The sequence below is a fragment of the Punica granatum genome, chromosome 4 (genome assembly GCF_007655135.1).
Source record: "Punica granatum isolate Tunisia-2019 chromosome 4, ASM765513v2, whole genome shotgun sequence".
NCBI classification, from domain to species: domain Eukaryota; kingdom Viridiplantae; phylum Streptophyta; class Magnoliopsida; order Myrtales; family Lythraceae; genus Punica; species Punica granatum.
In genome coordinates this window covers 27,113,646-27,137,093 of record NC_045130.1, presented here as the reverse complement: position 1 = coordinate 27,137,093, position 23,448 = coordinate 27,113,646, and the positions used below count along the sequence as shown (strand labels likewise).

Sequence of the window (23,448 nt, the reverse complement as noted above, 5' to 3'; positions counted from 1 at the left end):
CAATGGTGTATGCTTTTCCTGTTAATCAAAACGTCCAAAATTCGATGCTCATGGTGAAATTATACGTGCCTTTTTACTAGTTATTAGGATTTTTATTTCATTATACTAGATCCATGTTCTCCTTAAAAAAAAGTCATATATATATGTACATGTATAATATATAAATCAAATCTCACGGAAGCTCCGACTATCACGTGCTTTGACTTCATCGAGCAAAAGAAAACAAAAACTCGTGTTGACATCACCAGGATAAAATTTGTTTTGGTAAAATACACTTCCATCTATTGATGAAATCTAGAAAATAAACCCAAGGGGCGAAATCAAAGTCAAACCAAAGCAAAACTAAAATAGTAAAGTCGTGGGGGCGAGATATGATAATTTTATGTAAAAAATTGACAAACTTGTTGTAATATATATAAAAATTTTGTAAAGTTTTCCGAGTCCAAGGGGGGCGACCGCTCCCGGCATCCCCCCTTAGATCCGTCCCTGCTCCCATCCATTGAGGTTTTGCCTAATCACACTCAAACCTAATCTCGATCAAAATAGACATTCCACCCGATTCTTATTGTCCATGTCGATCTTATTGAAAAAAATTCTTTTGGTCCTTAATCTTTAGCTTGTTTTTAATTTTTTCTAATTCATATTATTTTTCAATATTGTTTCAAGATGACGTAGCTAGTCCATGTTTGGGTTATATTATTTAAATCATCAATAAATTTATTGACATGCAAATTTTTTGTTGATGAAAAAGTTTAAAAATAAGAAAATACATAAGAAAAAGAAAACTAATGTTGTAATTACTTTGTTTGAGATCATCGATGATCATTAAGTTCTTCAATTAGTAGAGTATTTGCCATTGGTGAGGCTCTACTTGTAACATTGATATCTTAAATTAGGACCTCTAAAATCTCAGTGTTGAGTCGATATTATAAACCGTAAAAATAGTCGTCCGTAACTTCGTGGGAATATTCATGGCATTTACTACGAAACACGAATATTCGGTATGTACATGATCTCTCAGTTTCAAATGTATTGATTCTGGATATCGATCTCGAGGATGGTGTTTGGTTGTCAGACGCCCTTGCTTTATTTTTCTAGATGAATGGACACTCTTGCTTTAGACCATTAAAAGCTCTAATGGTTGTTGACGAGTTACTCTTTTCTTTTCTTTTTTTATTTCAAAATATTTTTTGAAAATATTACACAATAACAAGTTTATCGAAAATTCAAACAGTCTAACCAAAGTGAATAAACCATGCGATTTTGAAGATCAAAATAATTTAAAAGAATAAAGATAGGATGAAAGTGAAAAAGAAAATAAAATTTGAGGGTTAAAAGAAGTTATTTTATTAAGTCAGCAAGGCCAATGGGGTGAAGTGTCATTACACATTACGGGGAAGGGACTGTATTTTTACCCTAATTTCTTATTTTTTTTTTGGGGTGAATCACGAAGAAAACGAGAATATTACGTGTCGATGTCATCAGGTCGAGAGCACAATCAATTTAAATGCATACCTGATTCCATTGTTTAGCAATCGAAGTCGAATGTTGGGATACCGGGCTTCCGAGTCTACACGATTGACACCACCTTTCCTATTTCCCTTTTCTCTCTGGCTTTGTCTTAAGCACAATGGTTTTGTGAGAGATAATTTCCATTCACAAGGAAAATTAGATGAATGATAAAGTGTCTTAAGTCTCTAACGATGGGATTTAAGACTTAATATGTGTATTCCGTGTAATGTGCGACCCGGGGACCATAACCCTCTCAATTGCATTTAAGCATTCGAGGTTACTGTAAATACCCAATTCCGCCCATCATGGAACTCGAAAACACTTACGGTATTTGCACATTAAATCTCACACACTACTAAGATGTCTATAGCTCCATAAACTAAAATGTTGATCGATCACTTAACCGGGCCAATTAATAGGATAGCACGTGACACATGGCCAACTAATATATATACGTTGGACCATATTATCGAAGAAAGTTCAAGAAAAGATAGCTTTTGTGTGCTTTGTGCATTGATAAATGAATAAATGACATCTCTTAAGAATCTGATTTATAACGTGGATGAGAAATAACAAAAATGAGTGATTCTTTCCTCAATTACACTTATGAATTTAGTATAATGAAATAAAAAATATAATAGTTAAAAAAGGGACACCAGTTGTTCCACAACGAGAATCATATCTAAAACTTCTTAATTGACAGACGAGGGTATGTGCTTGCGCTACACACTTTTTCTCCCAAAGTAAGTGATTTTATCATCTTCTGTATATTGGCTAATGCCAGTCGAATTGTTGCAAAAGAGACACTTATTTTTATTCATACGCTTGAAACGAATAAAATTTACCCTATATGTAAATGAACAAAGTAATCAAGAGCTTCCTATACTGACATTTTAACGGATATTTCATGCGTAGCTACACATTCCATAGACGCACTTGCCCTTTTTATGCCTGCACTTGTTGTTGCAAACCCCGCAATGCTTCTTATCGCTCATCGGGTTCACACACTTGCCCTTGCAGCAAATCTCGGAGTATTTACACTTGTATCCACACTTCCCACAGTTGAGCCTGTCGGTCTTCAAATCCACACACTTCTTACTGCAGCAATTTCGGCCCGGGCTCCCCTTGACCCTGCATATTTCTGGGTATTTATCACATGTAGTCAGGGCAGAACCCAGGACCTCTTCTGAGCAAGGAAGCGACCGATCCCTCGAAGAGGGATTGAGTCATCATCAGTAGCTTCAAAGGTGGCTTCTGCATCTGTTTCGAACTCATCTTCTTCATGGGAGAGGTCGGCTTCGTATAGGGTGGTGCTGCCATGAGATAATAAAGCTAATGAGGTGAGAAGCATTAATACAAAGAGTTGGTTGAGAGAGTTCATGGCTGTAAGGAGAGAGACAAGGCTGAGCAATGGCAATGTAATTGGTTTCTGATAGAATGGAGAAGAGAATGTTGGTGTAGGTTCTTATGGAGAAGATCAATCAATCAACATGCGCGTTGGTGCATCCTGTTTATTTTACTATGATTTTGTAACCGTGTGCTTGAGAGTTTAATTTGCTGTTGAGCCTCATTCTTGAAATCTCCTATTTATTTTATTTTATGTATGATACCTCATATCTGTTGGGAAGGGATGTGCTCAACCAAACAATAATGCAGCGATTAATCTTCCTCCCCTACTAGTGTAATTGAGAGAGGAACTAATCAAATCAACCAACAAGCAGTAAAGAAAAAAACACCAAGAATTTTACGTGGAAAACCCCGATAAGGGGAAAAATCACGGGACCGACTCCGAATCGACGATCCACTATGAATGAAGGTTATACAATGTCTTTCATCAAGGGTAAACCCTTGGATCACCAAACTCAAAAGAAACACTCTCTTGGATCACCCAAACACTAAATTCGTCACCCACATCGAGTGGTTCACAAAGTCAGCTGAAACAAAACCTACAGAGCTCGAATAGAAATTCTGACCATTCAGAACTTAGCCTCACGTATTGTGAAGCCGCTGTCAAAATTTCGTCCCAATCGGAGTTCGTTTGACGTCCCGATCGAGGTTTGATCTCCAGCTGCGCGCTGCCCCTGTTGATCCGAATTCTGCTCTGTAACTCTCCCTGTTTTGCTGTCCCAATCTGATCTTCTCTGTTCAGATCGGCTGCCCCTGTTCCTCAGCTGGTTTGCTGAAAAATAAACCTTACAAAAGTTGGTCCTTGGGCCTATTAAAAGCCCGATAAAAGCTCAACACAATTTGAGCCCAACTTTCTTCAAATTGGAGGGATCCCTAACAAACTCCCTCTCCCGACTATTTGGAGGCTTTGAGCATACCGGCCATACTTCGACAAACATGAAGTTTCTCCCTAACGAGAGTTTTTGTCATCATATCAGCTCCATTCTCATCAGTGTGCACTTTGTCTAGTTTCACCAACTTAGACTCCAACACATCTCTAATCCAATGAAACTTAATATCGATATGCTTCGACCTCGAATGGAAAGTGGAATTCTTCCAAAGATGAATGGCGCTTTGACTATCACAGTGTAGAACATACCTTTCTTGCTTCAAGCTCCACTCCTGCAAAAACTTTTGCAACTACAACATCTCTTTGCAACATTCGGTCACAGCAATGTATTCGGCTTTCGTTGTAGACAAAGCGATGCACTTTTGAAGCCTTGATTGCCATGAAATAGCTCCCCCTGCAAAAGTCATCAAGTATCCCAAAGTGGATTTTCGGGAGTTGATATCTCCTGCCATATCCACATCCGTGTAGCCCACTAATTTCGGCTTACCAATGCCAAAGTGTAAACACACCTTGGATGTTCCTCTAAGATACCTCAAGATCCACTTTAACCGCATTCCAATGCTTTTTCCCCGGATTGAAGAGAAAACGACTAACCACACCAACAGAATGAGCGATATCTGGCCTTGTACAGACCATGACATACATTAAACTTCCTACAGCTAATAAGTAAGGAACTTTCTTCATCTCTTCTTTCTCCTTCTCATTTGTAGGACATTGCTTCGAGCTAAGTTTGAAATGAGAAGTAAGTGGTGATGAAACTGGTTTAGCATTACCCATGTTGAACCGATCCAAAATCTTCTCGATGTACTTCTCTTGAGAAAGCCAAATTTTTCCACTTGATCTGTCACGAGAAATATGCATTCCAAGGATCTGCTTTGCCGGTCCCAAATCCTTCATGGTAAAGGACTTGTTGAGCTCTTTCTTCAACTCTGCAATCTTGCTCATATCATGACCAACAAGTAACATATCATCCACATATAACAGTAAAATGATAAAATCACCATTCGAGAATTGTTTTACGAACACACAATGATCTGAAGTTGTCCGTGTGTAGCCATAGCTCAACATGAAAGAGTCAAACTTTTTGTACCACTGCCAAGGTGCTTGCTTAAGCCCATACAAGCTCTTTCTCAGCCTGCACACCAAATGCTCTTTACCTTTAACTCGGAATCCTTCAGGCTGCTCTATATATATTTCTTCCTCTAAGTCACCATGCAGGAAAGCTGTTTTTATATCGAGCTGCTCGATCTCCAAATTCAGACTAGCTGCCAGTGCGAGAACAACTCGGATAGATGACATCTTGACAACGGGCGAGAAGATCTCCTCGAAGTCAACTTCTTTCTTCTGGTTGAAACCTTTCACTACCAGTCGAGCTTTGTATCGAGGTCGCGAGTTCTCTGTCTTCAACCTGTAGACCCATTTGTTCTTCAATGCTCTCTTACCTTGCGGTAGTTTTACTAGGTCAAACGTGTGATTTTCAGACAAGGAGTTCATCTCCTCATTCATCGCCTTCAACTAGTGCTCCTTGTACTCATGTGCCATAGCTTCATCATAGCACTCAGGTTCTCCCCCGTCAGTCAATAGCACATACTCATGAGGCGGATATCTTGTAGAAGGTTGTCTTACTCTGTCAGATTGTCTAGGTAGATTATCTGTAGGCTCTAACTGTAATTGCGAGCCTGTATCATCTGTAGTCACATCATCATCTACCTGAGGAATCTCACCCCCAGTCGTGGTTTCTTCATACTCACCAGGTACCTCTTCCACTGGATGTTCTACATCAACTGATACAGGAATAGAGATCTCGTGAGGATTGCCTACTCTGGCCTTCTCTAACTTTTGCAAATCCTCGATTGTCTGGTCCTCAAAGAACACAACATCCCTGCTCCTGATGATCTTCTTGCTATCAGGGTCCCAAAACCTATACCCGAACTATTTATGTGCATAACCCAAGAAGATGCACTGTTTTGCCTTGGTATCGAGTTTTGATCTTTCATCTCGACGAATGTGAACAGATGCCCTGCACCCGAAGACTCTGAGATGCTTGTACGATACTTTCTTGACGGTCCACACCTGCTGGGGTACATCTCCATCAAGTGCAACTGACGGTGTAAGATTAATAAGATCAACCGTTGTCATCATTGCCTCGCCCCGGAAAGACTTAGACAATTTCGCTTGAGAAAGCATACAACGAGCTCTCTCAATAATTGTGAGGTTCATCCTCTTTACAAGCCTGTTCTGCTGTGGTGTCTTCGGTACCGTCTTCTCAAGTTTGATACCGTGATTCCTGCAATAGTTCTCAAAAGGACCCCTATACTCACAACCATTATCAGCTCTGACACATTTCAACTTCATGCCCGTTTCTCTTTCTACTACTACATGGAAGTTCTTGAAAATCTCAGTCACCTGATCTTTAGTTCTCATAGGGTAAGCCCAAACCTTCTTGGAGTGATCATCTATAAAGGTCACAAAATAGAGAGCACCACCAAGAGATCTATCCGACATGAAATAACATCAGTATGCATAAGATCAAGTATATGATCGCATCTAGAGGGACGACTTCTAACAAAAGAAACTCTCCTCTGCTTACCAGTTAAACAGTGATCACAAGTGCTCAAGTGCATACCTTTAACAGGCAAAGACTACTTTTTAGCAAGAATTTGAATACCTTTCTCGCTGATATGCCTAAGTCTCCTGTGCCATAGCTCGATAGGATAATCCTCAGCAACATTAACCTGGCTGGAGTTGTGCCTGGCATGCAGCCTGTAGAGAGTGTCGGTTTTCTGACCCCGTGCCACAATTAACGAACCCTTGGAGAGCTTCCATCTCCCATTGCTAAATTCGTTACCGTAGCCTTCATCATCAAGCTGACCCGTCGAGATTAAGTTAAGGCGAATTTCTGGAACATGCCTCACCTTCTTCAGAAGCAACTTGCAACTAAGCTCGGTATCTAGACAGACATCACCAATACCGACAATCTTTCATGATTATCCATTCCCCATTCTCACATAACCATAGTCCCCGGTAGTGTAAGATGAGAAGAAATCCCGATGAGGAGTGATATGAAACGAGGTACTTATATCTGCAACCCAGGTAGAGTCCTGACACGTGAAATTCACATAAGCTTCATCACAAACGATGTAGGTCTCTCCATCAGATGCCAATGCTGTAGTGCCTTCTTCCTTCTTGCTCTCACCGTTGCCATTCTGATTTTTCTTCAGAGCTCTACACTCCCTTTTGTAATGTCTCTCTTTTCCACAATGATAGCAAGTGACCACTTTCCTCGTCTTCGACTTTGATCTACCCCTCGATTTGTCACGTGAGTTACCATGCTTGGAAGAGGAATTTTTGCTTTGACTTCTCCCCCATTGTTCAGTAACCAAAGTTTCAGACCGAATGGAAATTCCAGAGCTTTTCTTTCTAGTCTCCTCATTAAATAAACTATCTGTCACCGTGACCAACCATAGCTTTCCATTTGGCGCAGAATTGCTCAATGCAACCACAAGTATGTCCCAATTATCCGATAGAGTCCCTAAAAGTAGACAAGCCTGCAACTCATCGGGTAGTGTTATCTCCAAGTTCGTCAACTGGTTAACAATATCCTGGAAATTACTCATGTGCACAGCCATATCACCTCCATCCTGGTAACGAAGATGAACCAATTTCTTCACGAGAAAGGCCTTATTTTGCGGAGTCTTCCTCGCGTAGAGATTTGTCAATTTATCCCTCAAAGCTTTCGCATTTGTCTCCTGAGCAACATGATGATAAATACTATTGTCTATCCACTGCCGAATCAAACCAATAGTCTTCCTATTTATGCGTTCCCAAGCTTTGTCATCCTTATCTTTGGGTTTCGCTGAATCCCCTTCAATGGGATCGTACAAGTCCCTGCAAAATAAAAGATCCTCCATCCGAGACTTCCATATAGAGTAGTTGGTTGCATTGAACTTGAACATAGATCCTGTAGACTCCTCCATCTCGAAAACACCGAAAAAACTCAAACTTCTCTAACCCGAGGCTCTGATACCACTTGTTGGGAAGGGATGTGCTCAACCAAATAATAACGCAGCGATTAATCTTCCTTCCCTATTAGTGTAATCGAGATAGGAACTAATCATATCAACCAGCAAGCAGTAAAGAAAAGAACACCAAGAATTTTACGTGAAATATTCCGATGTGGGGAAAAACCACGGGACCAACTCCGAATCAATGATCCACTATGAATGAAGGTTATACAATATTTTTCATCAAGGGTAAACCCTTGGATCGCCAAACTCAAGAGAAACACTCTCTTGGATTGCCCAAACACTAAATTCTTCACCCACACTGGGTGGTTCACAAAGTCAGTTGAAACAGCACGTATAGAGCTCAAATAGAAATTTTGACCATTCAGAACTTAGCCTCACGTGTTGTGAAGCCGCTGTCAAAATTTCGTCCCAATCGGAGTTCGTTTGACGTCCCGATCGAGGTTTGATCTCCAACTGCGCACTGCCCTGTTGATCCGAATTCTGCTCTGTAATTCTCCATGTTCTGCTGCCCCTGTTCCTCAGCTGGTTTGCTGAAAAATAAACCCTACAAAAGTGAATCCTTGAGCCTATTAAAAGCATGATAAAAGTTAAACACAATTTGAGTCCAATTTCCTTCAAATTGGAGGGATACCCAATAATATCTTTATAGTAGCCAAACTGTATCGATGAAAGGTTGACTATTGGGTGATTAGTCAAATATCTGATAGTACGCGGAGCAGTCCAATTCAAGGGGATTATACGCCTAGAAAGTAAACAAAAGTTAGGTTTAATGGAGAATTTTTAATTAGGAACCACCTCTGAGTTGGGAGAAAATGGCTGACCTTAGCACAAACGCCATTCTAATCAAGCAAGCGCTGTATCATCAGATTAAAAAAATATTTTTATCAATAGTAATATTTTTTATGTTTTAACTAAAAATTAAGAGGACTCAACAAACAATATTAGCTTGCGATATTATCAAGTGGTATACCCATTACATATAAACTTTCTTATAATCAAGCCAACTGATTAGATTGTTAGCCAACAAAAGATTGTTCAAGATCGAAAAAATATTGTATATTATATGCAAAACAATATATATGCATGTGAAAGCCAATATGGTTATATTGTCTTTTATTATGCCATATGATCCCGCGTATGTTGTACAGTGTCTAAAAGAAAATAACTTATTCCAATCCAAGAAAATGATTAGTAAATAAAGATTGATAGAACCTTTTTATAGGAACTAGGGTAGCGCTCGCCCTTCACTGCGAGAAGGAGAGAAAAACAATTTTTCCATATATAAGTATAATTATTGTTAATGAATTGTATAGTAATGTAAGGTGGAATACAGGATTCCAATTCTAAAAGTAATAAAGATTTGAAAACACGATGTAACCTTTTTTTCCTGTTACAAATGAAGTATAAAGTTTATTACAATGAAAGACATATCCCAAATAACTAATAAAGTGAAATGTAATTTCACTAGATATCAAACTTGCGATCTATAAATCAACAGGTGATGATATGTGGTAGTGCGCTACACCCTCTTTTGATAAACACTATGTAATTTTTTGGGTGAAATACGGACTCGGAAAGCACGACATAATTGATCTTATGCACGCTTGCAATATAACCATATGGCATATATATTAAATGCAATTGAATGGATGAAGATAAATCAAAATAATAATATTAACGAGATAAAAAAATTAAATTGAGTTAACAGTTATAATTTGCTTTTATATTAAGTGATAAGTATTTTAGACTCCTGATTTTGGTTCAAGGGTCGAGATTCGAATTCAACTGGACAAGGGGACATCTCTTCTATTTTATTAATTCCAATATCGGTTTTCAAACAAAAAAAAAGAGAAAGAAAGAAGAAGAAAAAAAGAAAAAACCTTTACGGGGCGTTTTCGGACTTACGTGTGCCAATTTTGACTTTCAAAATATGGAATGATACTCGAGGGCGAAAATTTTTTGTCTGCATAATATTGATCCTTATATTTTTTTTAACACAATTGTGTTTTCGGAATTTTTTCGGATATCAAATTGTAAAGATAAGAATTTCGAAATTAATTGAGCAATTACGATCAATGCGTGACGTATGGTCGATATCGATTTGTATTGAGATTCGGTCTCCACTAATACAAATTGAATTTTTCATAGAGCCGATTATCTTTTGAATTCTTCAATTTCGGAAAATTTAACGGACACCAAGAAATCGAATTTTGTCCAAAAAATGCTCGTACGAATAAATCGATAAAAAAAAAAGAGAAGAAAAAAAAGAAAAGAAACAATTAATATGCATGGTACAAAAAACGCTCGTACGAATAAATTGATAAAACAAAGACAAAAAAAAGACAAAAAAAACAATTAATATGCATAGCAGAGGGGTCGGCCAAATGGCCAACCCTGTAACCTCTATCTTCTGCCAGCTCCATCCCGACCTTCTCCATATCATCCTCACCCAACCCATCGACATCTTTTCTTCTGCTTTCCCTTCTCTGCTGTTTTTATCATCAGCCTGCTCTTCTCCTCTCGAGCTCCTCTGGACAACGAAGACAGAACAGCATCATATCTGATCTTTCTTCCCCCTCTCCCTCCCGGCCTTCCATACAGCACAGACAAACAGACATACACACGTCTCCCTCTCTTCTCTTCTGCTTCCTCTTCCTCTTACTGCCCTCTCCTTCCTTCACTCTCACTCTCTGCGCACATTCACACACACATACACACACACAGACTTCCTTCTCTCTTTCTTCCATCACCATCAACTCCTTTATCCTTCTCCTTCCATTTCCTCCTCTGCCTCACCTCCTTCCCTTGCTTTTCTTTCAATCATCACACAATGATCATCATCAACACAGCTACTAGACTTCCATCCATTCCTTTCCCTCAACGTTTTCATCATCCCTCCATTCTAAACTCTCGTCTCCTCTTTGCTGCTGGTTACTCTTCTTTCCAACTCTACTTACTGCTGTTAGCACCTGAGCCCTATCACTCAAGCTACCAGCCAACTCCTCAACACCCCTGAGCTACTGCTGCTGACACTCCTTCCCTTCCCGACCTGCTGGGTTGCTGCAGCTGTGCCTCGTCCCCTCAATGCTGCCGGTTTGCTCTCGTCCACGCCCTACTTATGATCATGTGCTGCCCCTTAAGACTTCTCTGAGCTCCCTAGTGCCACTCGCTCCCATCCATGGTTTGCTGAACTGTTGCTAAGTTGCTATCCCTCTCCTCGAGCTCACTGAGCTGTTAAGCTGCCCTCCCCGAAGCTCCCTGAGCTGCAGAGATGCTGCCATTCCTTCCCCGAACTGTTGAGTTGCTGCTGCCCCCTTCCCTCGACTAGTTGAAGCTGTTGAGTGACCCGCTGCTGCCCACACTCATCCGCAACCGATTTGTCAGCTGCGACAGGCCGCTTCAACCTTAATTGGAGAGCTTTCAAGGCATACATTGGTCCTTCCGACATTAGCTCGGAAGATGTATAAAGCTCAAACCTAGTGGCATGCTTAAGGCTCTATCTTCTGGTTGATTCGCTGATTGTATGCAGGACATTATAAGATGTGTGTTTTGGTTGAAAATAGCATGAATCCGTTTAATGATTAAGATCGGCCTTTAAAAATCCAGGATGTGTAATAAAAACCAATACGAGCATGAATTTGAATATTTAAAGGATCGAACTTAAAATTGATTGTTTGAAATGAGAAAGAATCCGCATGAATCGAATTTCATGATTATTCGGCTCTAATGGAATAAAACAGACTAAAAACATTAAACTGGCCCAATTGATTACTTGAGCTTAAATCGATGAAACAATGGTTGATGTGATTGTGTGTGACCATGTTCGAGTGTTTGGATTGTTGAAATGCCATTTTAATAAAGACCTCACGCGAATTTGGATTAATCACTTAAAGTCAGTTTCAATTTGGATTTAATTATAAGGCGATTGGGGATTAGAACTCCATTCGGACAGTCTGTCAATGACCGATTCGATGATTCAAAACCAGTAATACCAAAAGCATTCAACAATTCACTTGAATTAATCAATCTCACACATGTGGTAATTGGGACGATCCATTCGACTAATTAATTCACTTGACATTTAAATAAATCGCGCGAACCGACTAATAACCTATAATCGAGTCGATAAATCATGAACCGATAGTCGTGCTATTTTCAAAACCCATAATTTTTAACAAATTACTGAGACATGTGGTCCGCATAGCATGGACATCGAATAAGGGCTCGCGCATCCTTTCTCGAGTTTGGGCCAGATTTGAGGCAACTCGAGTTAGAATGTGGGAGATCTTATGAGACCACTTCAGGGCGGATCAATCGTCTTTTGGCTCCGTTAGGGTTTGCATAACCTTGGAGGGTGTAGGGGATCGGTTGACACTGGCTACCGGCCTAGACGACCTGCATCACACGGACTCAGTTTCTCTTCATAAAGTAGTTTTCCCATCACAAGGGCACGACTATCGATTCATGACTTACCAACAACTCTAGGGCTAGAGTGATCGAAACAGTTTGAGCCACGGGGAAAGGCGCCTTGAGATTGGCCGATCACGTATATACACACAAACTTGTCTTCATTCATTCTTATCTAGGTTGCAAGATACCAAGAATAAGTTGTCGATCGCTACCTTATCCATTTCTCGGCTGTCTTATAACGAGTTGTATCGTGTGCCTTGGGCTTGGCTTTGAAAAGGCCCTTGAATACTAGCCTCTTGCTACTGGCTATCTCCACCAAATTCGTGTCGATTGCAGCTCTTGGGCTTTCTTTTTCTCTTGGGTCGACCTCTTGGCCTTCATTCACTATCTCACATGTCTAGATCCGCATTTATCACAAGATGCAAAAAATGAATGTAAACAATACCCTCTTGCATGTCTAGTGATGCGAGAGATTCGCTAGATATGTAATTAATTGCAGCATGAGTATCTAGCCATGATTCATGGAGAATACGCCTATGGCATGTGATAGCCGTGGATTGGCCAGCCATTAACTTCATTGGCCTGTAGTTTCCTTTTAATGAAAATAGTAGCGGCCAAAGGCCAGCCATTAAATTCAATGCACTGTTCTGGCCATGGATCGGCCATTGTCGTCAACCGTGATATTTCAAGATCATGGCTTAAACCCAGCATTGTTGAGTATTCTCAAGTAAGATACATCTTTAAATTCACGATGATCTTAATAATACTTCAAACAGAGGCTAGATAATTGACTTAAATAAGTAGCGCCAGGTCCTTTGGCTCTTTGCCAAATAAGCTTCCTTGAGTAGGCCCAGTATCTTGGCCATTTGATCATTCACTATGCTTAGGGCGTGAAAAGAAGAAATCTCTTGGGATCTTCCTGTACAAATGCCCAAGAGCTTTTGAGCAACGACTAGTGGTACGACCGCCTTGTCAACGTTGTAAGTCGGCACGTATCCTTTGCCTTAATAAATGGATCGTCTCCTGGACAAGATGAATGCTATAATATAGGCCAAGACATGTAAAAGGCTGGATCTGTAGACACTTGACATTGCTCCATTTGCTTGACGGTCATCACTTCAGGCGGTAGTTTTAACACAAAGCCATCCAGATGTACGACAATGGTAACAAAAGTTATTGTGCTCTTGGTTCCTCTCTCATCAAACTTGAATTTTGTGGCCGATGCTTCTTTAGCCTTAACATTGGCCTTCTCCTTTGATGAAGATTCCAAGTCAGGTTGGCACTTCACTTGCAGCCCTTTCGTAGCATGGGACTTTGACGATTGGCCGGCCTCTCGCCTCTCAACTTTTCTACGCCGCTGCTCATGGCGTTTTTGCATCCTGGTGAGCGTCCTTGGCTTCTTTGGATGTAACACCCTTATCCACCTATTAATGGGAGCATTGGCAGGTGGGATAATGAAGATTGCTTTGGCTGGAATCTTTCGAGTGGCTGGCCGCGAGCTATTTGGCTGCTCATGATTTGGCCGAGCCCTATTGCTTGCAACAAGAATCGTCTCTGTCCCCCAAGAATTCTCCAGTGCATCTTGGGTTCGGCCCTAGGCGTGACCTCAACACCCGAGTGCTTTGGCCGCTCAGTTGTTTCTGTTTGGCCACAGTTACTGGGCTGGCCGCCATCCCCCGAGCGCTCTTGCTGCTCAATAGCTTACCTTTGGTCACGATCACTGAAATGGTCGCTACCACCCGAGCACTTTGGTCGCTCGGTTCTTTCACTTGTGTCACGGTCAGTGCACTAGCTGCTGCCCCTTGAGTGCTCTGGAAGCTAGGTAATTTATCTTTAATGGCCACACTTGATCTTCCGGAAGTGGCCAGACCCTTTGTGGCTGAATTGGTCCATGACTTGGTCTCTTCAAAGTTTCTGCTCGTGGATCCATTCATCCATTCTATGGAGACCACTTTTGCAACCACGTTTCCATCGGCAAAGGTTGGTTATTGTGCTGTTGCCTACTTCCCCATGTCAGCTTTGAAGAGGAAAAGATATTCTCTTTAATCAACAAGTTTGAACAGCGGGGACATAACTTACCATCAACAAACGACCTCACAAGTGTCTTCTTTGCCTCTTCAACTACCACGTCTGGATTATCCTCAGAGTTTTGCTTGGACGTGATCGTACTGAAAGCATTTGCCGTCTTTCCCTCATCTTCATTCCATATGCATCTCTTGGTAACTCGTGACTACCCTCCTTAATCATTTGCCGTCTTTCCCATTCCATCAGCAGGTCGAATAGAATTTTGTCGTGGGATTATGGACTCGACAATGCATTGGCCTTCGAGAGTGGGCTTCATCGATCCAATAAAAAATGAAATGATTGATTTTCTTATTTCCCTCTATAATTGTTTGGATAAAGGAAAACGAGGGGAAGGGATGGGAGAATTTCCAAATTTATTGTACGATATTGTAAATTCAGGAGGGAAATGGAATGAATCATAATCTAGGGTTTTAAATTTCAACTCTACGAGAAATAAGATACACGCACTTGTTTAGGAATTTAGAAGGTTTTTTAATGAATTAGAGGGCCCTAAAACGATAAAAAATTAATTACTTTCAAGTTTTATTTTTATTAATAGGACTATTTATGCTTTTTTTTATTTATCTTTGCTTTTTCTTGTACTGAGTCTATAAAATTCCGTTATAATCCCAAAAAAGTATTTAGTTCCCCTAAATTAGGGAATTTAGAGGTAAAAAGACCAAGAAAAACATTGAAAATTAAAAAGGATTAGTCTGCCCTCTTTCATTTTACAAGAATGATATGTAAAAACGACAAGATGTTAATGAATTTAAGTGATTTTTTACCCATACTTTTCTCTTTTATCAATCCTATCCAAGCATGGAAAAGTAAATCCCTCCATTGGGATGGACCAACGATAGGTAGGGCGGGAGTGGTAGTTGCTAGGGGTGTGCGAGTCCGAGTACCTTTTTTTTTTTTAATGATATCGGATCCTATCCTGTAGGGGACATGTTCTAAGATTTTGGAACCAGACCCTACCATGTTGGAATCCGGAACTTGAACCTTAATTATACTACAGATTCCGAGTACCCTGTTGAAACCTGTAATTTTTTTCTCTTCAAGCACAATAAATAAAATAAATAACTAAAATCGAAAAGATCTCATTCATAATCACTCAAACAAATAAATATCGACATAAATTAATCGGATCACTTCCATCCACATAATTAAAGGATTATGTAGCTCTCCTTAAAATTATATAATAGACAAAGCAAATACGCAACTAAAAGATTATGTAGCTATTTAGCAAAAAAAGGATGATGTAGTTCTTCTAAGTGGACAAAAAAAATAAGCTCTCTTTAGGATTATGTAGCTCTCTGACGATAGGTGGGGCGGGAGTGGTAGTTGCTAGGGGTGTGCGAGTTTGGGTACCTTTTTTTTATGATATCTGGACCCTATCATGTAACGGACATGTCTTAAGATTTTGGAACCAAACCCTACCATGTTGGAACTTGGAACCGAAACCTGAATTATACTACAGGTTTCGGGTACCATGTTGGAACCTGTAATTTTCTCTCTCTTCAAGCACAATAAATGAAATAAATAACTAAAATCATAATCACTCAAAACAAATAAATATCGACATAGATTAATTGGATCACTTCCATCCACGGAACTAAAAGATTATGTAGCTCTCCTTAAAATTATATAATAGACAAAGCATATACGCAACTAAAAGATTATATAACTATTTAGCCAAAAAAAAATTGATGTAGTTCTTCTTAGTAGACAAAGAAAATAAGCTCTTCTTAGGATTCTATAGCTATCACATCGCACATAGAGAATTATATAAATGTAAAATAATATTTTAGAAAATTATAGGTCCCAGGTACTAGTTCTGTGAATATCCTGTACTTTGTAACTGGAACCGGAACCTATTTTCACCGGTTCTTTAAATTACTATTTGGAACCTACCCTATTTTCTATTGGAGTTACCCATACCCTACCCTATCGAGTAGTTTCCAACCGATTCCAAATATGCCCGGTATTCATGCACGCCCCTAGTAGTTACCCTCCTAGAATTTTCACGCCTTAAATAGTTTATCGAATTTTGATGAAATTTCCTTTATTTGCCTCCTAACTCGGAAAAACATTTTAATATTCGTCATATGTAAGAGATGGCATAAAAATTATACGATAGGCTAAAATAATTGTTGCGTAAGTAAAAACTTTCTAACTTTGAGATATATTTTCTATTCTTATGTACAACACAATCTAATGTTTAATCATAGAGAAAATTCAAGTTCTAGGAGTCTAATCAAAGATGGTGTAGCCGTGGTGCCCTTGCTTGTCAATTAAGATGTTGTAGGTTTGATACACATGGTGGAACTAGCGATGTTCCTTTATTAGCTCTTAAGATTTTTATTTCATTATATTAGACCCATTGACCTCTCTTGTAATCGAAAAAAAAATTCTAGGAGTCCAACTTTGCAAGGAATACAAGATTTTCAAATAGAAAAATCTAAAAAGTTACTGCAAATGCATGAATCACTTTTCTACATTCCAAGAGTTAATAATTTTTTATTCGATAAAAAGGAGGCTTACACGACTACAATAAAAAGGAGAAGGGAAAGAAAAAAAGGAGGCTTACATGACTACAATAAAAGGAGAAGGGAAAGAAATATGCATGGAAGTTCTACCATTAAGAATCAAACTTGAATTCTCTTTAACTCTGAATAAATATGTATGAAAGGTATATAGAAAAAAATTAAATATAAAATCTCTTAATTTGAATAAAAATGAATGTTAATGTATTACTCCAATTTCCTCTGTTGAATATTAAAAGTTTATAAATTTTTGCCATTACTTGATTTTCATTTACAATATATGATAGGTAATCTTATTTTATTTTATTTTACTTTATTTCAAAATCATTTTACTTCTGTCAATTTTTATTTAATTAAATAACAATTTAAATTAGGAAAATAGACCATTATGTTATACAAATAAGACGAATATATCCCCAATAAATTCCCAATGCAAAAAGAAAAAAAGGAGGTTGGTTTTTCTAGAAATATATACGCAGAAATAAATGTCATATTTCTCGTAGGAATTATTTCTGCATGAAAGTAATGCTTGACAGAATCATAGAAATCGCAAAACAAACACCGCCTTAAGTAGATTAATTTGATAAGTCGGTTTTCAATTATATGACTTACCGTGTTTCGAGCTCACCAAATCCTGACTCAAGCCTATAAATTGCAACTCGATTGCCCCTATCTTCACTAAAGCAAACAAAACTTTTTGATACTGGATTTTTCTTTACCTCATAAGCTCCGAGCTCTCAAAACCTTTTATTTTTATTCTCCAAGAACAATATTTTTTTTTCCATCTGCTTGGCCTGGCGTTATGGCGTGATTTTTAGAAGGTTTAGTCACCCAAAAACCATGCATTAGAATAATCTCTATTTGGCCACTTACACGATCTATGGCTTGAGTGATCTGTTTCGTGGGCTTATAAGGTGTTCACGTAAACCGTGAAATTAGTCCGACAAAGCTCAAACATCCTCATTATCCAAAAAAAATAAAAAAAGATATCTTCTTCCGTAGTGAGCATAAGAAAACAATTACGGTCTCCAAAGATTGTACGTAAGCAAAACATAATTCACTATGCGTTTTCAATTCGAGTTTGATATTTTAGTCCTTCCTTTTATATTAGCATAAACGAAAATAAATTTCAATTTCGAAAATGGCAACCATAGCTCATCGAGTTAAACTAACTTCTTGTGCAATGATTCCTCCATAGGATCACCTGCACACCCACTTAAAGTTTCAATTTTGTTAGTTTGCTTGAGATTTCGTCTAACCTAGCTGTTGCTACTCCTAACTCTGCCGCTATTTTGATGACGAAGATTGTCGGAGCAACTAGTATTGCTGCTATTGTTAAGGTATCTATCTAAGTTTCGGCTTTTGCAACAATTATTATCCCAAGCTTGAGAGCTGACTCCAACTCATGGGAGAAAACGTAATGCCTATCAACATATAAAACAATGGTAAGCCTATTCGCGTTTTTTATTGTAAACAATGCAACAAATTGTTGAATATACCAACACTCTTGATTGAGCTATCTAAGACCTTTTTTTCCCGAAAATGATGGTAGATATTAGAAATAATAGGACCTTTACTTTTGATTTCGATAGCATGCTTATGGATGACGGGTTGACTGGCCTTCAAGAACAATTTGCCTGAGTTTAGTTGATAAGAAGGGATAATGCTTCTTCCCATGCAACCCTATTGGGTTAACGAAAAAAATGATGATGACTCTATGGACCTCAAGTTTTGTTTTTTTTTAATCTAAAAAAAGCTTGTGAGTCGAGCTTGATCTTGGATCCAACCAAAATCGAGTTTAGGCCTCGCAAAACCATCCACTATGAGAGACCTCTTTTTCTTTAGGATAATGGACCATATTAATGTTGAAATATTCGACATTCAACAAAATTGCTGGAATACTGGTCCAAGCTCAAACTGCAATATTTGAATAGCAGGTTGAGCGGGTAAGTAATGCTAAGGGAAATTGCAACATCGAGTATGAAAGTCTTTCGTCAACTGAATGGAAGGTAAACAGAGTTATGAATGAAAATACCGAGTTCTCGAGCAAGGTAGTAAAAAGTCCATATGGATATGTGGCACATTCGACTCCCAAAATTGCCTTTATACAAAGAATTTCCTTCCATCTCTTCATTTGCGCTTAAGTTATTTAGTTACCAAAAATATAGCTCGTAATATAAAATTTTTGGTTACAAGGAAAAATAGTATAATTTTTTTTTTAAAAAAAAGAGAGGCCGCTGACCCCTATTTTTCGATTTCAGGTTCAAAATTTTTTATTTTATATTGTTTTTATTTTATATAATTTATTTAGGTCCCTCAAGTTTCCCTTCCCGCAAAACTCCCGGTAAAAAGTCGCCACTAAAAAACCGTGCTATCCAGTGAAAAAAATAGATGCAACATTATTTTTTTAACTGTATGGTAAAATTATTTCAATTTGTGTTGCAGAGTGAAAAAATTTTAAAAAAAATCACGTCATACGGTGTTATTTTCCCATAAGAGAAACACCCATAAAATATACATATACTTTTAATAAGAAAAATCTACGAGTTTCATAAGAGATAAAAATAAAGAAATAAATAAACAAGCATAATTATTTCTTAATACATAGTTGCGGTATATATGGTAGATACTGATTATAATGAATAGATAAAAAAATAAAATTTAAGAACAAAATTGTAGTTCACCCAAAAGAAGAATATAAATTTTAAAGTCCAAAAAAGGTAAATGTACTATCAATTTCTAAATCCCAATTATGATCATACAAAATTAGCAAGGGGACAGCTCACTTATCATATAAGTAAAGACATAGTCACTCTGATTAGTCAAAACTCAATTGGTTTTCCGAATATCATAATTCATATCGAAAAAAAGATGTAGCCGCTCTCATATTTGGCAATATATAACTCACATACCATCAAAATTCATATTTTCTTTACATGCTTGTAATGGGCTGGTTACATATTTGAACGACACCAAATCACAAATAACACGTAATTTAATGATTATTTCATTTAACAATATAATACCCGTTATGCTGTGTATCTTTACATCTTACCAATTATAAGATCCCAAATTAACAATATACTTAAAAGGAAAGAAAATAAAAATTTTGAAATTGAAACATATGGTATAAATTTTTCGTGAATTAAAAATTGGGTTAACAGAAAGTTAACAATAATAAATAATTGTACCAATATCTGCAATGTATGTATTACCCTATGCCATTCTTGCACTTAATATGCGAAACCTCAATTCCATCCTTATGTTTTTTTTGTGCATATGAGATTGAATATCTGTCAAATAATAAGCTATTTCGACGAGAAAATTAATTTTATTCTGCTCATAAGACTAAAAATACCTGGAATTGACATCATCTCAGAAGAAAACAAAAAGGAAAAATCATGACAATGAATAAATGGTAGGAGAATCGTGGCAGGTATCTACCTTAGTCAATTTTCAAGCTCATCCATTTCAAGTTGTGGGGTATAAACTGGTGTTCTCATCCTCCAATTTCCACCTATACCGCAAATAAGGGCTCTTTGTGATCTCTTATAACTGTGTATTATTTGCTTCATTTGCTCTCTATCTAGATAGTTCTCTAAACACCCTTTAGGTACAAAAAACCAAAACCGTCCCTCTTTATTCATATTCTTATTCGATTATATTTTTTTTTGTCTCTAATCTTTTTACATCGATCACCCTCGAAGTAAAGAATGAGATTATTAGTTTCATTGTTTTTATTATTTTCTTTCATTTTTCTTTCCTCTTTTTTTAGCTCTCATTGATGTTGATTGTTTGGGTTAAACTCGATCCATCTTAACTTACTGAACTAAGGACCCAAGGGAGAACGAATCTTAATTTCAGATTTTTCGTCCCAAAGTTTTCTTTTCATCATTCTTTGTCAATTCAATGATGAACGAATAACCCTAGTCGAATTTTCAGTAGATTGAAGTTTGTTATATATTTGTGTTTCTGTATTGTCTGCATATGCTTCTAGAATATATTTCTAATTTTACACCCATGAATATATATGTATATTTTTAGATTCCTACCAACAACTTCACGTTACTTTCTATTCTTTTACTTCAAAAATCATTACATCGAATCTCATGGATAAAGGTAAGGCTACCTTTTATTCTTTTACTTCAGAAATCATTACATCGAATCTAATGGATAAAGGTAAGGTGGTTGTTTTTCTCATGAGCCTAGAGGACGACAGCGAGTCTTCTATGGAGTCTCAAGTGCGCTTCTCTAGGTCGTATGCCAACTTCTTGAATAGTGGCACTCCTACTTGAGTTCTCTTTTATGAGAATGGCCGGCGGATGGAATTCTCTGCATCAGTAGTTGAACTCATCCAAAGCCGTTTCTGGGCCAAGAATTGTAGGATACATAATACTCCTTGAGAACCAAAACTTTATTTTTGACTTTATCGGGAAGGTAATGTATGATGTTAACACCGTCACTAAGAAACCAATTGTTTTGATAGATGATAAGGGACGTCAGTTCTTCCCCGTAAGCCATCCCGGTGGTTCAATGGAGCAAAAGGATATAGAGTCCACCTCTACTCTCCACCCAATTCAAGTTCATGCCTCCATGAACCCAGCTTATGTAAGAAACATGTTACTCCTATTGGCGAACTATTGCCAGGCTGAAGTGCTCGACATCTAGCCAATGGCTGGAATAATAGCTCAAATTCAAGCCGAAATCTTGATAAAAAGAACGCGTAGACTGAATTTGTAAGTACTGAGTATTTGAATGATAAAACACTTTTTTTTTATCTTACTATCTATCTTATTGAGTTCTCCTGTCAGACTATGAGTTCATTACCAGATGCAATATCTGATCGTAAAGATAATGAAAGAAATAGAAATAGACAAGCAAAGTTACATGGATGGAAACAATCATCATGTCATACTAGTGTGTGAGAGGCCGACGCCTCGACTGTGGGTGGGATATCTCTTCATTGTTCAGTGCCTCTTCAACCACAGCCCCGCAACAGCATATGAATTTTGCATAGGTTGCTCTAGTGCATTTGCTTGTATTAAGTCGAATTATCATTAGTCATATGTTTGCTGAATTGACACATAGAGATTACCTTTTTTGATTATCACAGAGCCGGCCAATAGTGCCGAACATGCTTCTGAAGGAGAAGAAGACCATCCTCCTAACTGGGAACTAGGTACATAGTTTTTGATACATGGTTATCTTTTAAATTGATTTTTAAATGACTTCAAAATCTTGGAATTACGATAGCATTATCTTCCTCTTGTTTACATTAAGGAGTTCATCATCTACAATGCCAAGGAGTCCGAAGAAAAACTACAATTCGAATAGGAGAAAAAGGATGAAAGAATAAGAGGGTCCCAGACCTATACAGGATGATTTGAATAAATTCTAGGAAGTGTGTTTTCTGAGAGATTCCAATGTTGCTTTATTAAAATTTCTGCCAATAATATCAATTTCTTCTCTAGTGTTATTCACCGAAAGTCTTTTGGTGTGAAAGATATATGTGATATGCTTGGAGGTTATAGTAAATGCGACGAAATGTCACATGATATTAATAAATATTGTTATTCAGTTTCATTTTTCCAAATACGATGGACATCTCTCTTATTGTTTTCTTTTGTCAAATTAGCTAGTCTACTGTGCAACAATAAACGAATTTTTGATATACTCAATTCAATTTTGTACTAAAATAATCTAAAAATGAATCTTATAACTAAAGCGTTTATCTTTTTGATAATGTTGTATCTCGGTAGCCATAATTAAAACTTAAAAATTGTAGATGTAATTTTTTCGGTTGCATGTAGACATAATGTCAGTTCATAATATTAAGGATTAGTTACCTAAAAAAGAATTACAAATTTATCATATTTTGTCAATTCTACTAGTTTTTCATTGGCATAAAAATACACAAATTATCTATTTAATATCAATTTTAACACGGCATTAACTTTTTCATTAATTTAAATGGAAATTATTGATCTATACTATCGATGCCACGTGGCTCATGGTGATAGTTCAAGCAGGACCCACCAAATTATCTTTAGTAAAGAATTATTCTAGAAAATAAAAATAAAAAAAGAAAAAAGAAAAATGATGCTAAATCGAAGATGACAAGAGGAGGGGCGGTGGCCGGCAATATTTGACACGACACGATAACACGACATGAATACGACACGAAGTTAAACGGGTTCGGGTTGGGATTTTTTGATATTCGGTCTAAACGAGTTCATGTCATGTTCAACCCGTTTAGACACGGTTAATAAACGTGTCTTAATGGGTTGAACCCGCATAACCCGATTAGACACGATTAAATCTGTTTATTTAGACGTGTTTAATCGTGTTACTTAATCGTGCAATCCGTTAATCCGTTTATCTAACTGAATTTACCAATATACCGTTCCACTAACCCTAATTTTGAAATTCCTCCTGCGGTGCTTCATGCTTGCCTTCCCATTCTTGTTCCTGTACTGTAGGTTGTACCCCTAAGTTCCTAACTCGTAACCCTCCCTCCTTTGGTTCCGCCTCCACCTCTATCAGCAGAAGAATCCTCCACCGCTCCACCGTCCAAGCGTCCACGATCGGCTCC

At 37.8% G+C, this 23,448-nt stretch overlaps 1 protein-coding gene across 1 annotated transcript; it reads right to left on the bottom strand.

The window, feature by feature from the left end:
• Nucleotides 1-2,417: 2,417 nt before the first annotated feature.
• LOC116206257 (stigma-specific STIG1-like protein 1) lies at nucleotides 2,418-2,893 on the bottom strand. The gene is given in 2 exon segments (XM_031539077.1): nucleotides 2,418-2,696; nucleotides 2,699-2,893. Coding segments are annotated over 2 exon segments (474 nt in total).
• Between the last annotated feature and the right edge of the window lie 20,555 nt (nucleotides 2,894-23,448).